Source organism: Camelus dromedarius, chromosome 33 (assembly GCF_036321535.1).
Source record: "Camelus dromedarius isolate mCamDro1 chromosome 33, mCamDro1.pat, whole genome shotgun sequence".
NCBI lineage: Eukaryota > Metazoa > Chordata > Mammalia > Artiodactyla > Camelidae > Camelus > Camelus dromedarius.
Window position 1 is genome coordinate 10,982,060 of NC_087468.1, and position 17,218 is coordinate 10,999,277.

Genomic DNA, 17,218 nt, shown 5'->3' on the forward strand with positions numbered 1-17,218 from the left:
GCAGTCAGGGAAACTCCCGGCAAGGAGAGGAGGGGTTAGGTGACCACCCCTAACTACCCCTGATCCGGCCCAGTCAAAGGCAGCTGGAGGAGCAGGGCCACGGGGCTGCGGGGGCCACGTGTGTACCTGGGGCTGGTTCTGAGAGCTGGGGGCTGGGGAGTTGGGCAGACCCCTCCGGCCGGGCTGGCTCGTTCCGCTGTTTCTCTGGAAGACCATCCTGAATTCCCAGTGGCACTCCTGGTTCCTGCTGCCCGCCACCCTCTCTGCTCCCAGGCGCTTGGCGGGGGCGGTAGTCCTTGGGCCCTGGTGAGGAGGCGTCAGCCCGCCCTAGTGCTCATGAGTTAGGTCAGCTCATCACCGCAGCCCTAGTGTACACTCTGCAGGTGAGCCCTACTGGGGAGGGTGGACAAAAGCAGGCACCTTACACTGCCAACAAATTTGTGTTCTTCTTGGAAAATGACCACGTGACAACCTGGAAGTTACAGAAGGAAGAGGGAGACAGAGTTCTGGCATCTTAGGTCAGACCCCTGGGAGGCAGACCCTGCAGGTTTCCTGGGGAAACGCACCTGTTAGGGAGGGCGGGCAGCAGGGTGGGGCTGAGGGAGAAGTTGAATAGCCACGCAAATGCAGGAGAGGCTATGGCCAGCCCTGGGGGCTCTGGAACTGGGGTCACACTTCAGAGTCGTCCCAGTGAGGCAAGGGGTCCAGGCCTTTGGACCCCAGCATTAGCCTGTGGTCAGACAAAGGCTACATTTGCAGAGGGGGTGTGACCTTGGGTAAGGGACTCCCTCACTCCAAGGTCAATGCCTACAGCAGGCCTCAGCTCAGGGCCCTCAGCCAGCAGCAGCACCCAGCCCATGAGTGGCCGTGCCCAGAGTACCCACCGCAGCGGGCTTTACTCAGCACCTTCAGGGGGTCAGTGTACTTTGTGGTGTGGCCTCACCAGCCTGTCCCCAGATTATATGGTGCTGGTGGGGGATGCTGTCCCATTGCTCATCTCCATGTCACACCCTCTTCACATTCCAAATCCCCAGCTGTGACCACAGGCTCTAGGAGCACTCAAGGAAGGGTCCCAGTGAGTTTGAGTCGGGGGGTGCCCCGCCCTCCCTCCCCCAACCCGCCGGATTGCTTGCGGATCTGCACTCAGTACTGAGGACCTCCCCGAGCTGGTGGTCTCCTGTGCCTGTGAGTCAAGGCACTGAGCTGGAGATAAGGTGAGGGTCATGAAGAGGGACCGGCTTGTCCCTGTCTAGCAGACTGTAGTCAGAGGGGCACGGTGTGACCACAGGGTGTGAAGGGCAGAAGGACCAAGACTGTCACACAGGGCAGCAGACAGAGTAGGAGACTTTAAGTCACATGGACCAGGGATTGGGTCCTGGCTCTGTTCCTCACTTGCTGCGTGACCCTGAGGGGAAGTTGCTTGACCTCCCTGAGCTTGGCTTCCTCATCTGCAATGATGCAGATACACCTCTGCTGGGAGGGGTGAATGGGGCTTATTTAACCTGGAGTAATAAAGGTTTACTACTATCACTCCAGAGGAATGACCCAGCTAACTTGTTTTTTTCCTCCTCCCAGCTGCTGACATGGCCTCCAGAAACGTCTTCAGGAGCCTTTGGTCTCCTGTGGGACCTCAGCATGGACGGGCTCCTCCGTCAGTCCGGTCAGTACTCTGGGTGCAGGGTGGCAGCTTGCACGCTGCATGCCTAAGCTCGGGAGCCTACATGGCACCCAGTTGCTGGAGAGCTGCTGGTGGGGGCATCACATCACAGGACATGGAGACATCAGGCCATCTTCAGCTCTGGCTCCAGCGTTAGCAAAAAGCTGAGCCATCGGGCTCCTTGGTATCTTATCTGGGCTGAGATTTATGTCACCGGGGCCAAGTCCAGGCTGACTTTACAGTCTTGGGATCCAAGAACAGTCTGGAAGGTGGATTCTCTGGATTTATGGGCACAGCTTGCTTCCAACTTCTTCCTGAGAGCCCCGTTTGCTTGAGAGGGTTCCAGGATCATCTGCATCAAATCAGGGAAGCTCTTTGGGTTGAAGTCACCAAGGTGGGGGGCCCTGAAGCTGTGCCCCCACCAGCAGCCCTCCTCGGCTCCTGGGCACCAGTGGAGTGCCTAAGTGTGGTCCGCGCTGGAGTGAGAGCCTTGAGTCTGTACCTCGGTCCTGACATTTAACGGGTACATTTGAGTCATTTTTATGGAATTTGTGGTGACCTTCCTAGGCTGTTACCATTTGGTGCCTGAACCTAGACATTTTGGCACCAAAAAATATCATGTAACCAGTTGAAAGCTGCTTACAGCAGAGGGATTCACAGGTGCTGGGACCCCGCCCTTGCCCACCAGGTGTAGTCTGCCCACCCTCCCACTAAAACACTGAAGCACATGCTCTGGAGGCCAAGGTTAGACCCACGATGCACCATTAACCACCCCTCAACCCCGCACCCAGCCCTTTGAATTTCTGCTGTTGTGTCTGCCCTCCTTCAGGAGTTGGCTGAGCTGGAGGCCATCTGTCAAATCAGAGCATTCCAGGCTCCTCCTGCTCACCAGCCCCCCAAGCCTGAGACCCTGCTCTCCAAGGTCCTCTGAATAGCACCAGTCTCGGCCTCCTCTCCCTTTACATAACCTCTGCCCCTGCAGCCTGGGCTGCCCTTTCGAGCCTCTGGGGTCGCCTCTGCGGCGTGCCTGCCCTTTTGGGGATCAGAGGCCTCCCTTGTCCCACTCTTCTCCTCCGTGCAGTGGTATGTGTCTCCCCCCGCAGAGGCAGGGGGGACCTCCTTCTCTTCTCTGCTTCTTGCCACATTGTCCCTGATTCGTTCTCCATCGGGAGGGGCCAGGAACCGGCTCCTGAGTTCCCAGTCAGCTCAGCTCTGACCGGCTCCCCCCACCCCAGAGTGTTTTTCCCGGCATCACAGGAGAGCCCAGCCTGGGCTTCTCTTTCCCTCCTGTTGGAACAGAGACTGGCCAACAGAACGCCATGCCCAAGGTCAGGATCTTGATGGATCCGGGGAAGGGCAAAGGCCTGGTTCACAAAGGAGCTGAAAGCAGGGATTCTTAACAGGCAGGTGTGTGTACCCCACGTTCACAGCAGCATTACTCACAATGGCCAGATGGCGGAAGTAACCCAAATCCCAAGTGTCTGATGATAGATAAGCAAGATGTGGTCTATACACGCAGTGGAAAATTATTCATCCTTAAACAGGAAGGAAATTTTGTCGTGTGCTACAACAGGGGTGAACCTTGAGGACATTACACTAAGTGAAAAGAGCCAGTCACAGGGGAACACGTACTGTAGGATTCCACTTACATTAAGTACCTAGAATAGTCAAATTCATAGAGACTGAAAGTGGAATGGTGGTTGCCAGGGACCAGGGGAAGGGAGAATGGGAGGTTAGTGTTTAATGGGTACAGGGTTTCAGTTTGGGATGATGAAAAAATTTATGGAAATGGGCAGTAGTGACGGTTGCAGAACAATGTGAATGTACTTAACAGTACTGAACTATATACATTTAAAAATGGTCAAAATGGCAGGTTTTATGTTATGTGTTTTTTACGATAATTTAAAAAAAAAAAAAAGCCAAGTCCAGAACCAAGGAGAGAATCTACCAAAAGCTGGAACTGAAAATCAACCGCCAGTTCAGGAAGCATTTGCACGGTTAAATTAGATGCAGGATTGATGCAAAAGGAAGTCATGCTTCTCAGATTTGTCAGCAACTTGAGGTGCTCTGTGTCCTTGTCTTCTGTGGGGTCACTGCCCTCTGGGGCAGAGCTGCCTTCTCTCTCACTTGGATCTGTCTTTGGAATGTGAGTTTTCAAGTTCTCTGGCCTTTCTCTTTTGTAAAGTAGAGGAGATGTGTGTGTGTAAATTTCCACCCCTTTGCTGGAATTTGTGGTGACCAGCGTTTCATCCCAGGCTGTCCTGGGAAAAGTCTTACACAGTCACCTTCATCCCAGCACTCCGTGCAGGTCTCCGGCGGGGCCTGGGACCCAGGCTTCAGAGGTGACTCTCATGGGTGTGCTCCAGGGGACGGGGGCTGAGGACTGAGAGCCCAGGGGTCACTGGAGGGTGGGAGTGAGGTGGAATTGTTGTCCTGTATTGAGAAGCGACACATGTCACCTGTTAAAAGCTCCTTGATGAGCTTGGAGAGTGAGAGATTCTGGAACACTGGCATTCTTTACTGTGGGGAGCATTTATTCACTTATTCAGCAAACAGACATTAAGTGCCCCCTAGGTAGCAGAGGGAGATACAGGGTGAAAAGTCGTGGTCCTTGCCCTCAGAGGGCTGATAGTCAAGCGGGAGGGGATTAAATGTCCAGTTACGACAGGAGAAAGGAGGCATGGTCAGAACTGTGGGAGCTCCCAGGAGAGGGAGATTACTTCTAGCTAGATGGGGTTGGGGCAGGGGAGGCAGGAATCCGAAAGTGCTTTGTAGAAGAGGAAGTGGTTGATCCATCCACCTCTCGAAAGATGTGTAGGGCAGGGACTGCAAACTTAGTTGCCCATGGGGACCAAGTGAGACCAGTGACTAGAGAGCTCCTGCCCTGAGTAAAGAGCCTAGCAGGTTCCATGTTGCCAGATCTCTCCATTTTCAAGAGAAGCTGTGTCTTAGTTTAGGATGTACTTGGACTCTAAGTAACAAATACCCAAGTAAGAGCAGTTTATTATCTCATAGGATGAGAAATCCAGAGGCAAGTGGTTCCACGGTATGTTCAACAGATCTGCATTATCAGGGCTCTGGCTTAGCTTCTGTGTCTCCCTTCTCACTACTTCCCCTCAGGGTTGCAAAGTGGCTGCCATTGCTCCAAGCATCATCATGTTCTCACAAGACAACAGTGTTCCAGGCAGAAAGGATAAGGGTAGAAGATAAGAGGTCAATGCTTCTTATACTTTTCTCTCTTTTTATCAGGACATTCTTTCCATTTCCAGACAGAACTGAATCATAGACTTTAGAGGACCTTTGCCATGTTTTCTCACTGTCTGGTGCCCTTTGAACACCACAGCTATGTCTGAGGAACTTTCAGCCTCGTGAATCCTACACCTCCAGGGTAGAACCAGGAGACTCACACTTTTTTTCCAGCCTCCTTTCAAATATTTGAATTTTTAGTTTTGGAATTTTCATTTAGTTCTTTATTGTTTTTTGTAGTTTCTGTTTCTCTATGGGGATTTTTTACTTGTTCATACAATGTGAGCATATATTCATTTACCACCTTGAGTACAGTTATAATAGCTGCTTTAAAATCCTTGTCTGTAATTCTAACATATGGAGCATCTAATTCATTATATGGAAAATTTAAGTATGAAAGTAAACATTTACTGAGTAAAGGAATCGTACCAAATACTAGACCTTGTGAGTTGCAGGTCCCATTCTTCCAGCTCTCTTTAGGATATTTCCCAGAAATGCTCATGTAGAAATGTCAGCTGATTGCAGCCTGGCTTCCCTACAACACTCACAGGGGCCATGCAGGTGAGGTGTCTTGGAGCTTAATTAAGCATCATTAGCTTTAAGATCAATTGGTTTCTGACATATGATGAAACTGTTTTCTGCTCTAAAAGCCAGAGCCTCTTTCTGTCACTGTGACTCAGAGCTCTGACTGCTTCCACAGCCACCCTAGTCCAGACCCCGCAGAGAGACATGGGTGACATGCTCCCTCCACTGGGTGGACCCACTTTCCCTGAGCAGACACCATAGCAAAACCAGGGCTCCCTTACTAGGGAAGAAGGGGAGCACGGCTCTTGGATGGGGAGCAGCAGAATCTGTCGTAGCCAGAGTATGTACGTTTATGTGAAATCTCTTGGTAACTAATTCAGTTAAAAGATAAACCCCTTTGTGAACCCATCTGCAAACTCTCTTCGACTGTAGCTCTACTGGTTTGCAGCCCTGGACGTAGCCCTGGGTGTGGAGCGATACAGGGGAAGCCGGGAGCAGCAGGAACATAGACAGGGAGATGGGGAGAGTGGGGCAGAGCGGGAGGTAAGACTGGACGTTAGGGGCCAGATCTTGGAGGACAGTGGGGCCATTGCAGGCATAGTGAAGCTTTGTTAATATTTGCAAGACCAGGACAGAATTATTGTTGTTATTTAGATATAACTCACATACCATATAATTCACCTTATAAAGTGTGTGATTCAGTATGATGCAGAATTGTTCAACCATCACAACTATCTATTCCAGAACATTTTCTTTGCCCCCAAAGGAACCTCATCCATCAGCACCACTTCCCACTACCCGCTCCTCCCTGCCTGTGGCGACCCTTAAGCTACATTCCATCTCAGTGGACTTGCTTATTCTGGACATTTCATGATTTCCAGATGATACGGTATGTGACCTTTTGTGTCTGCTTTTTACTTAGCAGAATGCTTTCAAGGTTCAAGTATGTTGTCACCTGTATTAGTAGTTCATTCCTTTTATGGCTGAGTAATATTCCATTGTATGGATATACCACATTTTATCCATTCATCAGTTGATGGACACTTCACTTTGGGTTGTTTCCACTTTTTTGGCTATTGTGAATAATGCTACTGTGAACACTTGCATACAAGTGTCTATGGGGACATATGTTTTTAGTTCTCTCAGCTATATGCTTAAGAGTAGAATTGCTGGGCCATATGGTGACTCTATGTTTAACTTTTTGAAGGACTGCCAGACTATTTTCTGGAGTGGCTGCATCATTTTACGTTCCCACTAGCAATGCATGAGGGTTCCAGTATCTTCACATACTTGCCAACATTTGTTACTGTCCATCTCTTAGTAGTAGTCATACTAGTGGTTGTGCAGTGGTATCTCATTGTGGTTTGGATTTGTGTTTCTCTAATGACTAAGGATGTTGAGCATCTGTTCATGTGTTTGTTGGCCATTTGTATGTCTTGGGGGAAATGTCTACTTAAATGCTTTGCTCATTTTTTTTTATTGAATTGTTTGTGGGGTTTTTGTTGAGTTGCGGGAATTATATACTCTGGATACTAGACCCTTATCAAGTATTTTCTCCCATTTGGTGAGTTACCTTTTCACTCTCTTAATGGTGGCCTTTAATACATGAAAGTTTTAAATTTTGGTAGTCTAATTTAGTGATTCTTTTCTACTGTTGCCTGTGCTTTTGTTGTCAAGCAAGACACCATTGCCTACTCCAAGGTCATGAAGATGTTCCCCTTATATTTTCTTCTGAGAATTTTATAGTTTTAGCTTTGCCATTTAGGTCTTTGATCCGTTTGGAGTTGATCTTTGGATATGGTGTGTGATAAGGGGTTGGCTTCAGTCTTTTGCATGTGGATAACCAGTTGTCCCAGGACCATTTGTTGAAAGATTGTTCTTTCCCACAGTAAGTTATCTTGGCACCCTTGTTGAAAATCATTGACCATGGATGTATGAGTTTATTTCTTCACTCTCAATTCTATTCCATTTATAGTGATATTTGTCCTTATGCCAGTATCCTGAATTCTTGATTACTGTAGCTCATAGTTAGTTTTGAAATTGGGAAATGTGAGTTCTCCATCTTTGCACTTTTCGCAGTTGTTTTGGATATTCTGGGTCGTTTGTATTTCCATACTAATTTTAGGACTGGCTTATCAGTCTGCAAAAATGACAGCTGGGATTTTGATGGGTATTGTGTTGAATCTGTAAATACTTTGAGTGTGATTACCATCTTAATGATATTGAGTTTTCTAATCCATGAACATGGGATATCTTTCCATATTTAGATCTTCTTTGATTTCTTCCAAGAATGTCTTGTAGTTTTCAGTATACAAGTCTTACAGTTTTTTGTTAAATTTATTCCTAATTATTTTATTCTTTTTGAGACTATTGTAAGTGGAATTTTTCCCTTCATTTTCTTGTCAGGTCATTCCTTGCTAGTGTTTAGAAATACAACAGATTTTTTGTGCCTTGACCTTGTATCCCACAACCTTGCTGAACTTGTTTATTACCTCTAATAGTTTTTTTTTTTTTTTTTTTTTTTGATGGCAGAGTTTGGTTTTGAAAGCAAACATATTCTTGTGCAACTAATTGCTTGAAAGAAATGACCTCATGTTCCTTTCACAGACATGCTCTGGCTGTGCCAACACAGGACTGGCCAGTAACCTGGTGCCAATCATACTGAGTAGGCAGTGGTGCCTGGAGAAAAGACGCTCCTTCAGTGAGAGCAGAGAAGTAAAACGTGTGTCGGTCCTTCCCCGTTAGCTTCCGAGATGGTGTCCTTCACTCTTACCTACCCTTTCGGTTCCCTGCCAGCTTCTCTAATAGTTGCGTGGGGGTGGGAGGATATAACAAAATGAAACAGCCCTGGCCAGTACATTCTTGGGATATTTTGTAAGTGGGCGAGAAATTTTGCTCTCAGAGCAAATTCGTTTCATTTTCATGAGCAGTGTCTTTGGACACTTTGTTCCTTCTCACTTGGTCACTGTGCTTTTCCCTTTGTCCCCAAGCTCCTGTATCATAGTCACTGGGGCTTTGGGCCCCTCTTGGTGGGTGGCTTTCTTATCTGTCATTTGCCTTTTCTGCTTGCATCCTCTCTCCTTCCTCCTTCTCTGCCTTCTTTCCTTATTCCTTCCCAAAGAATATCTGTAAGACTGCTGCTCATAAAAAGAATAAAACAAACCAAAAAACTGACCAGTAATCTCATTAGCCATGTAACCCCTGTTGTTATTCTTTAAAAAATACTCTAGAAAACTAACTTAGGGTTCCCAAAGGGGAAAGGGATGGGGGAAGGATAAATTAGGAGTTTAGGATCAGATAGTTTAAATCCTTCAACTTTGTTCTTTTTCAGAGTTCTTTTGGTTCTTCTAGGTCCTTTGCATTTTCATATAAATTTTAGAATGAGCTTGTCATTTTCTACCAAGAAAAAAAAAATCCTGCTGCAGTCTCTATTGGGATTGCACTGAATCTATTGATCAGTTGGGGCAAATTGACACTCTAACAATAGTCTTCAAATCCATGAACATGGCACATCTTTCCATTTATTAAGATCTTTAGTTTCTTTCAGCATTTCAGCTGTCTTGGCAATTCTTCTGCTAAATTTATTCCTAAGTATTTTTTGATGCTATTGTAAATGGAGTTGGTTTCTTAATTTCATTTCAAATAGCTCATTGCTAGTGTGCTGATGTACAATTGATTTTTGCATATTGACCTTGTATCCTACAACCTTGATAAACTTCTACTTTACTGAGAATTTTTGTCAGGAATGGATACTGAATTTTTGAGATAATTATATGGTTTTTCTTCTTTAGTTTCTTAATATGGGAAATTACATTGATTTTTGAATGTTTATTCCTTCATCCTGGAATTCTGAAATAAATCGTACTTGGTCATGACATATTAATTTTTAATGTATTGTTGGATTCAACTTGCTAAATTTTTGTTGAAGATTCTTACATTTAAGTGCGTGAAGGATATTTGTCTGTACTTTTCTCTTTCTGGTTCTGATACCAGAGTGATGCTGGTTTCATAGAATGTGTTAAGAAGTATTTCCTCCTCCTCAATTTTCTGGAAGAGTTTGTGTAAAACTGGTTTTATTTCTCCCTTACATGTTTGGTAAAATTAGCCAGTGAAGCCATCTGAGCTTTGAGTTTTCTCTGTGGGAAGATCTTTAACTACAAATCTGATTTTTTGAAATAGATATATGGTTAGTTATATTATCTGTTTCTTCTTGAGTAAGCTTTGTGTTCATTCACCTAAATTGTCAAATTTATTGGCATAGACTTGTCTATAATATTCCCTTATTATCCTTTTAATGTCTTTTGGATCAGTGGTGAGGGTCTCTTTGTCATTCTGATGTTTCTAACTTGTGTTTCTCTCTTCTTCCTGATCATTTGGGTCACAGGTTTACCAGCTTTATTGATCTTCCTGAAAAACCAGCTTTTAGTTTCATTTCTTTTCCTTAGAGTTCTTTTGTTTTCTATTTCATTGATTTCTGCTCTTACCTTTATTTTCCTTTCTTCTGGTTGCTTTGGGTTTGATTTGCTCCTTTCCTCCCCCAGTTTCTTAGGGTGGAAACTTAGGTTATAGTAGCTTATCTTTTTAAAGTTCCCATTTTAATGTAAGTTATATCATATACATAACATATTGGTATCATGGTGCAATTACATAGCTTATAAAGTTGTTGGAGGTATAATTTAAAGATACTTAACAACAGATATGTACCATGAAAAAAGTGTAGAGACCAGCAAAAGCGTTCTTTGACTGGAGCTCTAGGCAGACTCATTATTGGTAATTTTGCGCAGTGACAGATCATGGGGATCACGGGAAGGCATGACTGGTGACAGAGTGCAGGCTGGGGTGGGTGGAGTGGAGATGGGGTCCGACGGGCACTCCCTTGGGGAAAACCCTGCGGCAGCGTGGAGCCGCGTCAGGACAGAGATGGAGCTTGGCCACCGAGTTCTCACCTGAGTGGCCAGCACTGAGCACGGAGGATTGTTTCCAGAGTTTGCGGTAATTACATGTGAAGCACTTGGTGTACGGTGGCCATTCAGAATATGATGGCGAGTATCAATCAAAACAGGAGTGTTTTTCTTTATCAATCAGAGATCATTATTCATGAATGTTCTGAGTACTATCTGTACATCTTTTTTTAAAGTTTTATTTTATTTTGGGGGGTAATTAGGTTTATTTATTTACTTACTTAATGGAGGTACTGGGGATTGAACCCAGGACCTTGTGCATGCTAAGCACACACTCTGCCTATTGAGCTATACCTTACCCACCATCTGTACCTCTTCTTAATTTCTGTAGTTCTTTTTTGGCCGTTTCTCCCCCTGCCTGTTCTCAGATGGTTGGTTTTTGTTTTCCTTCTTGTTTTCTCCCATGGTTTTTAAGCAGTCAGAAATCCCTTTGTCTGTAGGCCCGGTTGACACTTTCTGCCCTTCCCTATCTTATTAGGAGTTGTCCTCGCTTCACCTGATCTGCCTCTCACCGTGGTCAGGACAGTCTCCAGCTGGGGTAGCAGGAAGCAGTCCATTCAGAGCCTCCTGGGGCCTCCCAGAGAGGAGGCCCTGCCTGTGGACAGCTGCCCCTCGGGGTTCCACACGGCCCTGTTACTCGTGGATCACACACATGCAAGGGGCACTTATGTGCCCGGCCCAGGGCCCACTCTCTCTTCACATGTGGGTGCCCTTCACCCCTTAACTTCACAGGGCAGGTGCCTCTCTCCCAGGCCCAGAGAGGCAGGCCGGGATGCGGCTCTGCTGCCCCAGCTGCATGCTCATCCCCACCCTGGTGCTGTGACAGCATTGTTTAGACCCAGATGGGCAGGAGGACACTTGGAGGACCACCCAGGAGATCCCCCTGAACCTTCTCGGAGCTGTCACTGGCTCAGCCTGGCCCCTCCAGAGTCTCCAATTAGAATGCAACAATAACAGTAATTCAGCTTCATAATTGATCCTCATTTTTGAAACAGATTATTGTTTGTTGTGATGACAAAAGTACTTTCATTAAAAATAATGGCAAACATTTCTATAGTGCCTGTGCCAGGGCTGAGCCCAGGGCTTTGCCTGTCTCATTCAGTCACCGCAGCCATCCAGCAAGTAGATTCTGTTATTGTCCCGTTTCACGGATGATCCAAGGGCTGGAAAACCTGAGCTTCACATTCTTTGTATGAAGTGCACAGTCTCCGGTGTGGTCAGCCTGACCCCCGTCCAGCTCATTTGATCTTTTTCTCTGTCTCGCTCTCTGTGCTGCAGCCTCCCTGGCCTTCTTTCCCCATCATCTGCCCTCCTGCTGCAGGGCCTTTGCAGGTGCATCTCTGCCTGGGATCTCTTCCCTCCTCCCAGCAGCTCCCTGTCTTTTGCCTTCTGAACTCGGTCTCTTCCCTGGTTCACCCGGCATCACCGATCTGGCAGTGCCTCCTCAGGGAGGTCTACGCTGCCCCGGATCCAGCCCCCCTTCCTCCTACTCTCACGCTCCCTTTTCCACTCTTGGTGGCTCTGGGGATAGCTGACGTCTGGATTCTTTGATTCACAGTGTCTCTCCTGATAGGCTGTGAGCTCCAGAGCTCAGGGACCATGTCTTTACTTGTTTTCGTCTTAGCCTTGAGTGGCAGCTCCACAAGCCAAGTACACAGTAGGACGTGGGCTATATTCGTGGAATGAGCAGATGCATCTCAGGGACCGTGTGTGTTGCCCACGGCAGACATCAGCATCTTTTCCCACTAGCTCGTCTGACCCAATGCGGTCAGTGGAGCTGTATCGGCCAGGCTCTGAATGTGCCATCTGGTCCCGCAAGGGCAGGACGTGGGGTCCACTGGCCCCATGGGGACAGGCATGTGTGCTTTACCCCAGCGCAGCGGGCATCTCCCTCATCTCCCTGACTCGAGTACTTCTGAGCATTCTGTCAGTGGCTCCCCCGGGATTCAGCTGCTGGCCACCGCAGTTTTCAGCTATGGCTGAGCTTTACGAAGGATGGAGGCTTGGGTCCTGCCCCCTGAGATCGGTCTGGAGTGCAGCCTGGGCGTGGGCATTTTAAAACCTCCTCAGATGATTCCACAGGCGGTTGGCGTCCGGAGCAAGGCTGAGAGCCCTGGGTGTGATGGGGAGCTGGGGCTGCCTTCTGGGGATTCCTCCCCTCTCCCCACCCCGCCCTGCCAGAGCCTGTGGGGGTGGGCCCCAGCCTGCCGCTCTGGAACCAGGGCCACAGCTTTCATTAGCTCAGTGGTTCCCAAACTTGGCTGGTATTAGAATCACTTGGGAATTCTTAAAAATTCCAGCGCCCAAGCCACACCCGCACTAATTAAACCACAGTCACTGGGGGTAGGACACAGGTGGCAGTAATTTTTGAGACTGTTCCCTAAGTGATTCCAAACTGTGCAGACAAGTCTGAGAATCACTGCACTAGGTTGTCAGCTGGGCCCCTGATCCCAAATACACAGCAGCCACCACCCTCCCCTGGACTGCCGGGGCCCCTGGCCAAGGTGCACATGCGGAGACCTTTTCCCCTGTTGTGTTTTTTAAAGAGTTCTTTGTTCTTGTTGTTTTGTTTATTTTTTTAGAGCAGTCTTAGGCTTACAGAAAAATTGGTTGGAAAGTATGAAGTTCCCCTGTATTCCCCTCCCACAGTTTCTGCTGTCAGTAACATCTTGCATTAGTGTGGCACATTTGTTAGGATTGCTGAGCCATTGCTGATACACTACTATTAACCGAAGTCCATTGTTTAAATTAGGGTTCACTCTTTGTGTTGTACACTTTATGACGTGTGTCCATCTTTACTGCATCATACAGAATCGTTTCACTGCTCTAAAAATTCTCTGTGCGAATCCTCCCTCCATAGCCCTGGTAACCCCTGCTCTTATGACCATCTCTTTAGTTTTCCTCTTCCAGGACATCATATAGTTGGGATCCTACAGCATGTAGCCTTTTAGACTGGCTTCTTTCTGTTAGCAGCATACGTGGACGGTTTCTCCATGTCTTATCGTAGCTTGATAGTTTTATTTTTATTGCTCAATGGTATTCCGTTGTCTGGATGTACTACAGTTTGTTTATCTGTTTACCTATTGGAAGACATTTTGGTGGCCTCCAACTTTTGACAGTTATGAATAAAGTTGCTATAAACATTCATGTGCAGCATCTAAGTTCATTTGGCTAACAAGGAGCGCAGTTGTTGGATCGCATATTTCGTCTTGTGAGAAACTGCCAGGCTGTCTTCCAAAGTGGTTGTACCATTTTGCATCTCAGCAGTGACTGAGTTCCTTTTGCTCCACATCCTCACCAGCACTTGGCATCTTCTGTTTCATTTTATTCTAGAGATCAGGAATGTTCCCAAAATTGCAGGTTCAGAAATCCAAAGTGTGGCCCGCCCACCTCCAGACCTCTTTTCATCAGAGAGAAAGAACATTCTAGCTTATTTAAGCCCAGGTGGGTTTTTTGTCTTCTTTCTGGTCTTTTTGTTGTTTGCAGCTGAACCTAATTCTAGCAGACACCAGCAGTTCCATGGTTTGGCACAGTGCAGGTCTGTCCTACACACGGGGCCCGGAATGCTCAGCAGTGTTAGGTGACACCAGGCACCGGTGTTCGTTACAGAGGGCAGGGGAGACGAGAGGTGGCCTGGGGACGGCATCACCTGCCCTGTACACACCATCACCCTCATGGACCAGGGGCTGACAGAGCCTCTGTGTGTGTGTGTGTGTGTGTGTGTGTGTTGTGGGATGTGTGTGTGGATGCATGGTGTGTGTACAAGTGTGTGTGGGGAGATCAACCTCTCTGACAACTTTCTGTTTGCCCTTCATCCTGGCACCAGTCTGGTCCCCTCCTCCTCCCAGGTCTCCCTGCCCGTGTCCTCGTCCCCCCACCCCTGGGGCTGACACCTGCTCCAGGACCCCAGGCTCCTGGCTGGACCCCAGTCTTTGCAAGGCTCTTCCTTCCGCCTGTAACATCACGCTGCATCACACTGACCCTCTTCCTTCCACACCGTCTACACCTGCTGGCGTGGTTTTGTGTGTTTAGTTTTCATGTGCCTCGTCTGTTTCCCGCCAAACCATCAGCTCCCTGAGACTAGGCCTCTCATCTCCAGGTGCTCACTTACCGTTTCGTGAGTTTGGTGACCGAACAACAGCTTTAAATGACTAAGGCTCCCGCTGATTGACTAAAGCCCAAGATATTGAAACAAGTTTAAATTTAAATACGAAAGTGCTGAGGGAAGTTAAATCCGAGCTGAGAGGGTAAGAAACAGTAAAGTTTTTTTTTTAATTTAGTTTGGGTTTTATTATTTTTTATATATATACATATTTATTGAGTTATAGTCATTTTACAATGTCGTGTCAAATTCCAGTGTAGAGCAGTTTTTCACTTATACATGAACATACATATATATTGTCACTTTTTTTTTTCCGCTGTGAGCTAAGAAACAGTAAAGTTTTAAGCCTCCCCTCAAGTCATTGAGAGCCCCACACTCCTGTGAGGGGCTGGGCTGCACGTGACTGGTCTGTTTGCATTCCTTTGGGAGCCAGCGCTGTGGCACTGTCAGGTATCAGAGGGTGTCAGAGAATCAGGACCCAGTCTGCTTGGCCCTCCCAGAATGCTCATTAGCAACTTGATTTGGGGGCAAGGGGACCTGCAGACCCTGCTCCCCATCACCTTACCCCTAAGGCCCAGGGTAGCACCTGGTGGGTGTGAAGGAGGGGTGAGGAGGCCTGGGGAGGGGAGCAGAGCTGTGGGGCTGACATGCCGAGTGAGCGCCAAGGGGGTCCCGGGGGCGGTGTGTGCTTTTCCCATTACCTGCAAACAGCAGATTTCGTGAAGCGGAGCTTCCTCTGAGCCACAGATGGAAAAGTCACTTTTATTTCAGACCTGGCGCTCTTCTTCCCCCAAAGCCTCAGTTCCATCCCAGTAGAGCTTTCGGACTCACAGCCTCTAAGCAGAGCCCAGATGCACAGAGCTGATGGTGCTGGCATTTGAAACAGCCAGGCCCTGGTGCTCCCCCCGGGAGTCACCTCAGATGACTGGGCTGTGGGGCGGGGAGGGACTGAGCTGGGGAGATGAAGCTGGCTGCCTCGCGTCTGACATTTTTTCTGTGTCAGCTCTCCAGAAAACCCTCTTTTGGGACAAACAGTGCTCAGGAAAAGCTGAGCGCATGGCCCACTCACAGGCAGCGTTAATTGCGGGCTCTCAGGTGCCTGTCGTCACTTAACCAACTTCCTGGGCTGTCGATGGGGACGGATTTAGCCAAAGGCATCCCAGGCCCCTTTCTCTGAAACTGCTCCTGACACATCAGCCCGGGTCATGCGGGCGTGCGGAGTAATCACTGGGTAGGAGCCGGGCGAGGGGCTGATGCCAGCCCCAGGCCTGTAGCTGTCGGGGTCTGCACTGCTGCTCTCAATGGGCTTAGAAGCAGCCTGTGCACCTGCGTGGCTGATGTGGGGAGGGCGAGGGGTGGCTGCGCAGCACCCTTTGGGTCTGAGACTGCCTGCAGGATGTCCGCCCAGCTGGGCCTCTGGACCTCGCCCTAGGTCGATTCTCTCGCTGCACCGTCTTCCCCTCCCTGGTAAGTTCATCTGCTGTCCACACAGTCCCCCACGGGCTCTGGTAAACAGTCCTCTCTCATTGTGTTTTGCAGACTTCATTCTTCCCAGCTCGTTAGTGAAATGGACAAGGGGTATCATTAACATTCTCTTACTTGTTAAGTTGCCCGAGAGGGAAAAAAACAAACAAGAAAGTTTTTCCTCTTCCCAGAGTCTAATTACTTGTTGGATGAGCGTCGACCCATATATGTTTCCAGAGAGAGAGAGAGAGATACTCGATACCAGTGCCAACCGACAGAACGTCCCTGGCCAGGACTTAGAGACCCTCTGCCGGCCGTTCTGCCATCTGCTGGCCCTGCAGCCACACCGAGCTGCTGCCGAAGCATCTCAATGCGTTCAGGACGCCCTGTTTCTTGCCTTGGGTCCCTGGGCAAGCTGTGCTCTTTCATGCCTCTGCCTTTGTCATTTCCATCCCTCTGCCCGGCGTGTGCTTCCTTTCCTGTTACCTGTGCTGGCAGCCTTGCCCTGTCCCCTCCCTGTCCAGTTAATGCCCTCTCCTCTGAGCAGGTTCTGCACGTCTCCCCTGCTTTGGATTTTGCAGAAACATTCTTGTATTTGTCTCTCTGCCTGGCTCCCCTCCCTCCTAGACTGTGAGCTCCCTGAGGTCAGGGCCTCTACTGGGTCACCTTTTGGTCTGTGGCACCTGGCGTGGTCGCCGTACACGGTGGGATCCATGGAGGTGGGCCCTGAGGAGGGAATGCTCACCTTCCAGAACAGCGAAGGTTCAGGCCTGCACTGCTTACGTGCTCCTGGCCCAGCTTCCGGATTCTGGATTCCTGTACCTCACTCACTGTCAGAATAGTTGTTTGTGTTCTTGATGCGTCCAGCTTATCCTGTGACTTGTTCCCACTTCCCCTCTCAGTCATGTACTCCTCCATCAGGTTTGTGTAGGATGCTCTCCACTCCCGCATCCACTCATTCATCCGTCCGTCCATCCATCCATCCACCCATCCGTTCAGCTCCCTCCGTAGACCGGCTGCTCCTCTAGGCGCTGGGTGTGTAGGATGAACAGCATAGACCTGGCCCCTGTCCTCATGGAACTTACTTTCTAATGGGAAAGAGACAGACAAGAAGCAAGGAAATCAATAAATAAGATCCCGTGGAGGAATGAGTGGGTGGAGACGTGGACTCTGCCACAGTGCAGAGGGCCGTTGGGATGGGACACGGAGTTGTGGCCATCTCTGGGAAATAACGCTTTACTGTATGGTTTTTAATTTATCTAT

The 17,218-nt window shown here is 48.4% G+C and overlaps 1 protein-coding gene across 2 annotated transcripts in view; it reads left to right on the forward strand.

Annotated features, from left to right (window-relative positions):
* The window catches only part of LOC105093685 (protein FAM178B), a 65,631-nt gene that overhangs the window by 8,282 nt on the left and 40,131 nt on the right, over positions 1 to 17,218 (forward strand). The window contains exons 1-2 of one of the 2 annotated variants that reach the window (XM_064481888.1): positions 322 to 383; positions 1,576 to 1,660. In XM_064481888.1, coding sequence (XP_064337958.1) covers positions 1,636 to 1,660 — 25 coding nt within the window. In that variant the 5' untranslated portion in view covers positions 322 to 383; positions 1,576 to 1,635. Of the gene's footprint in view, positions 1 to 321; positions 384 to 1,575; positions 1,661 to 17,218 lie in introns of those variants that run through there. The other variant, XM_064481889.1, reaches the window with a different exon arrangement.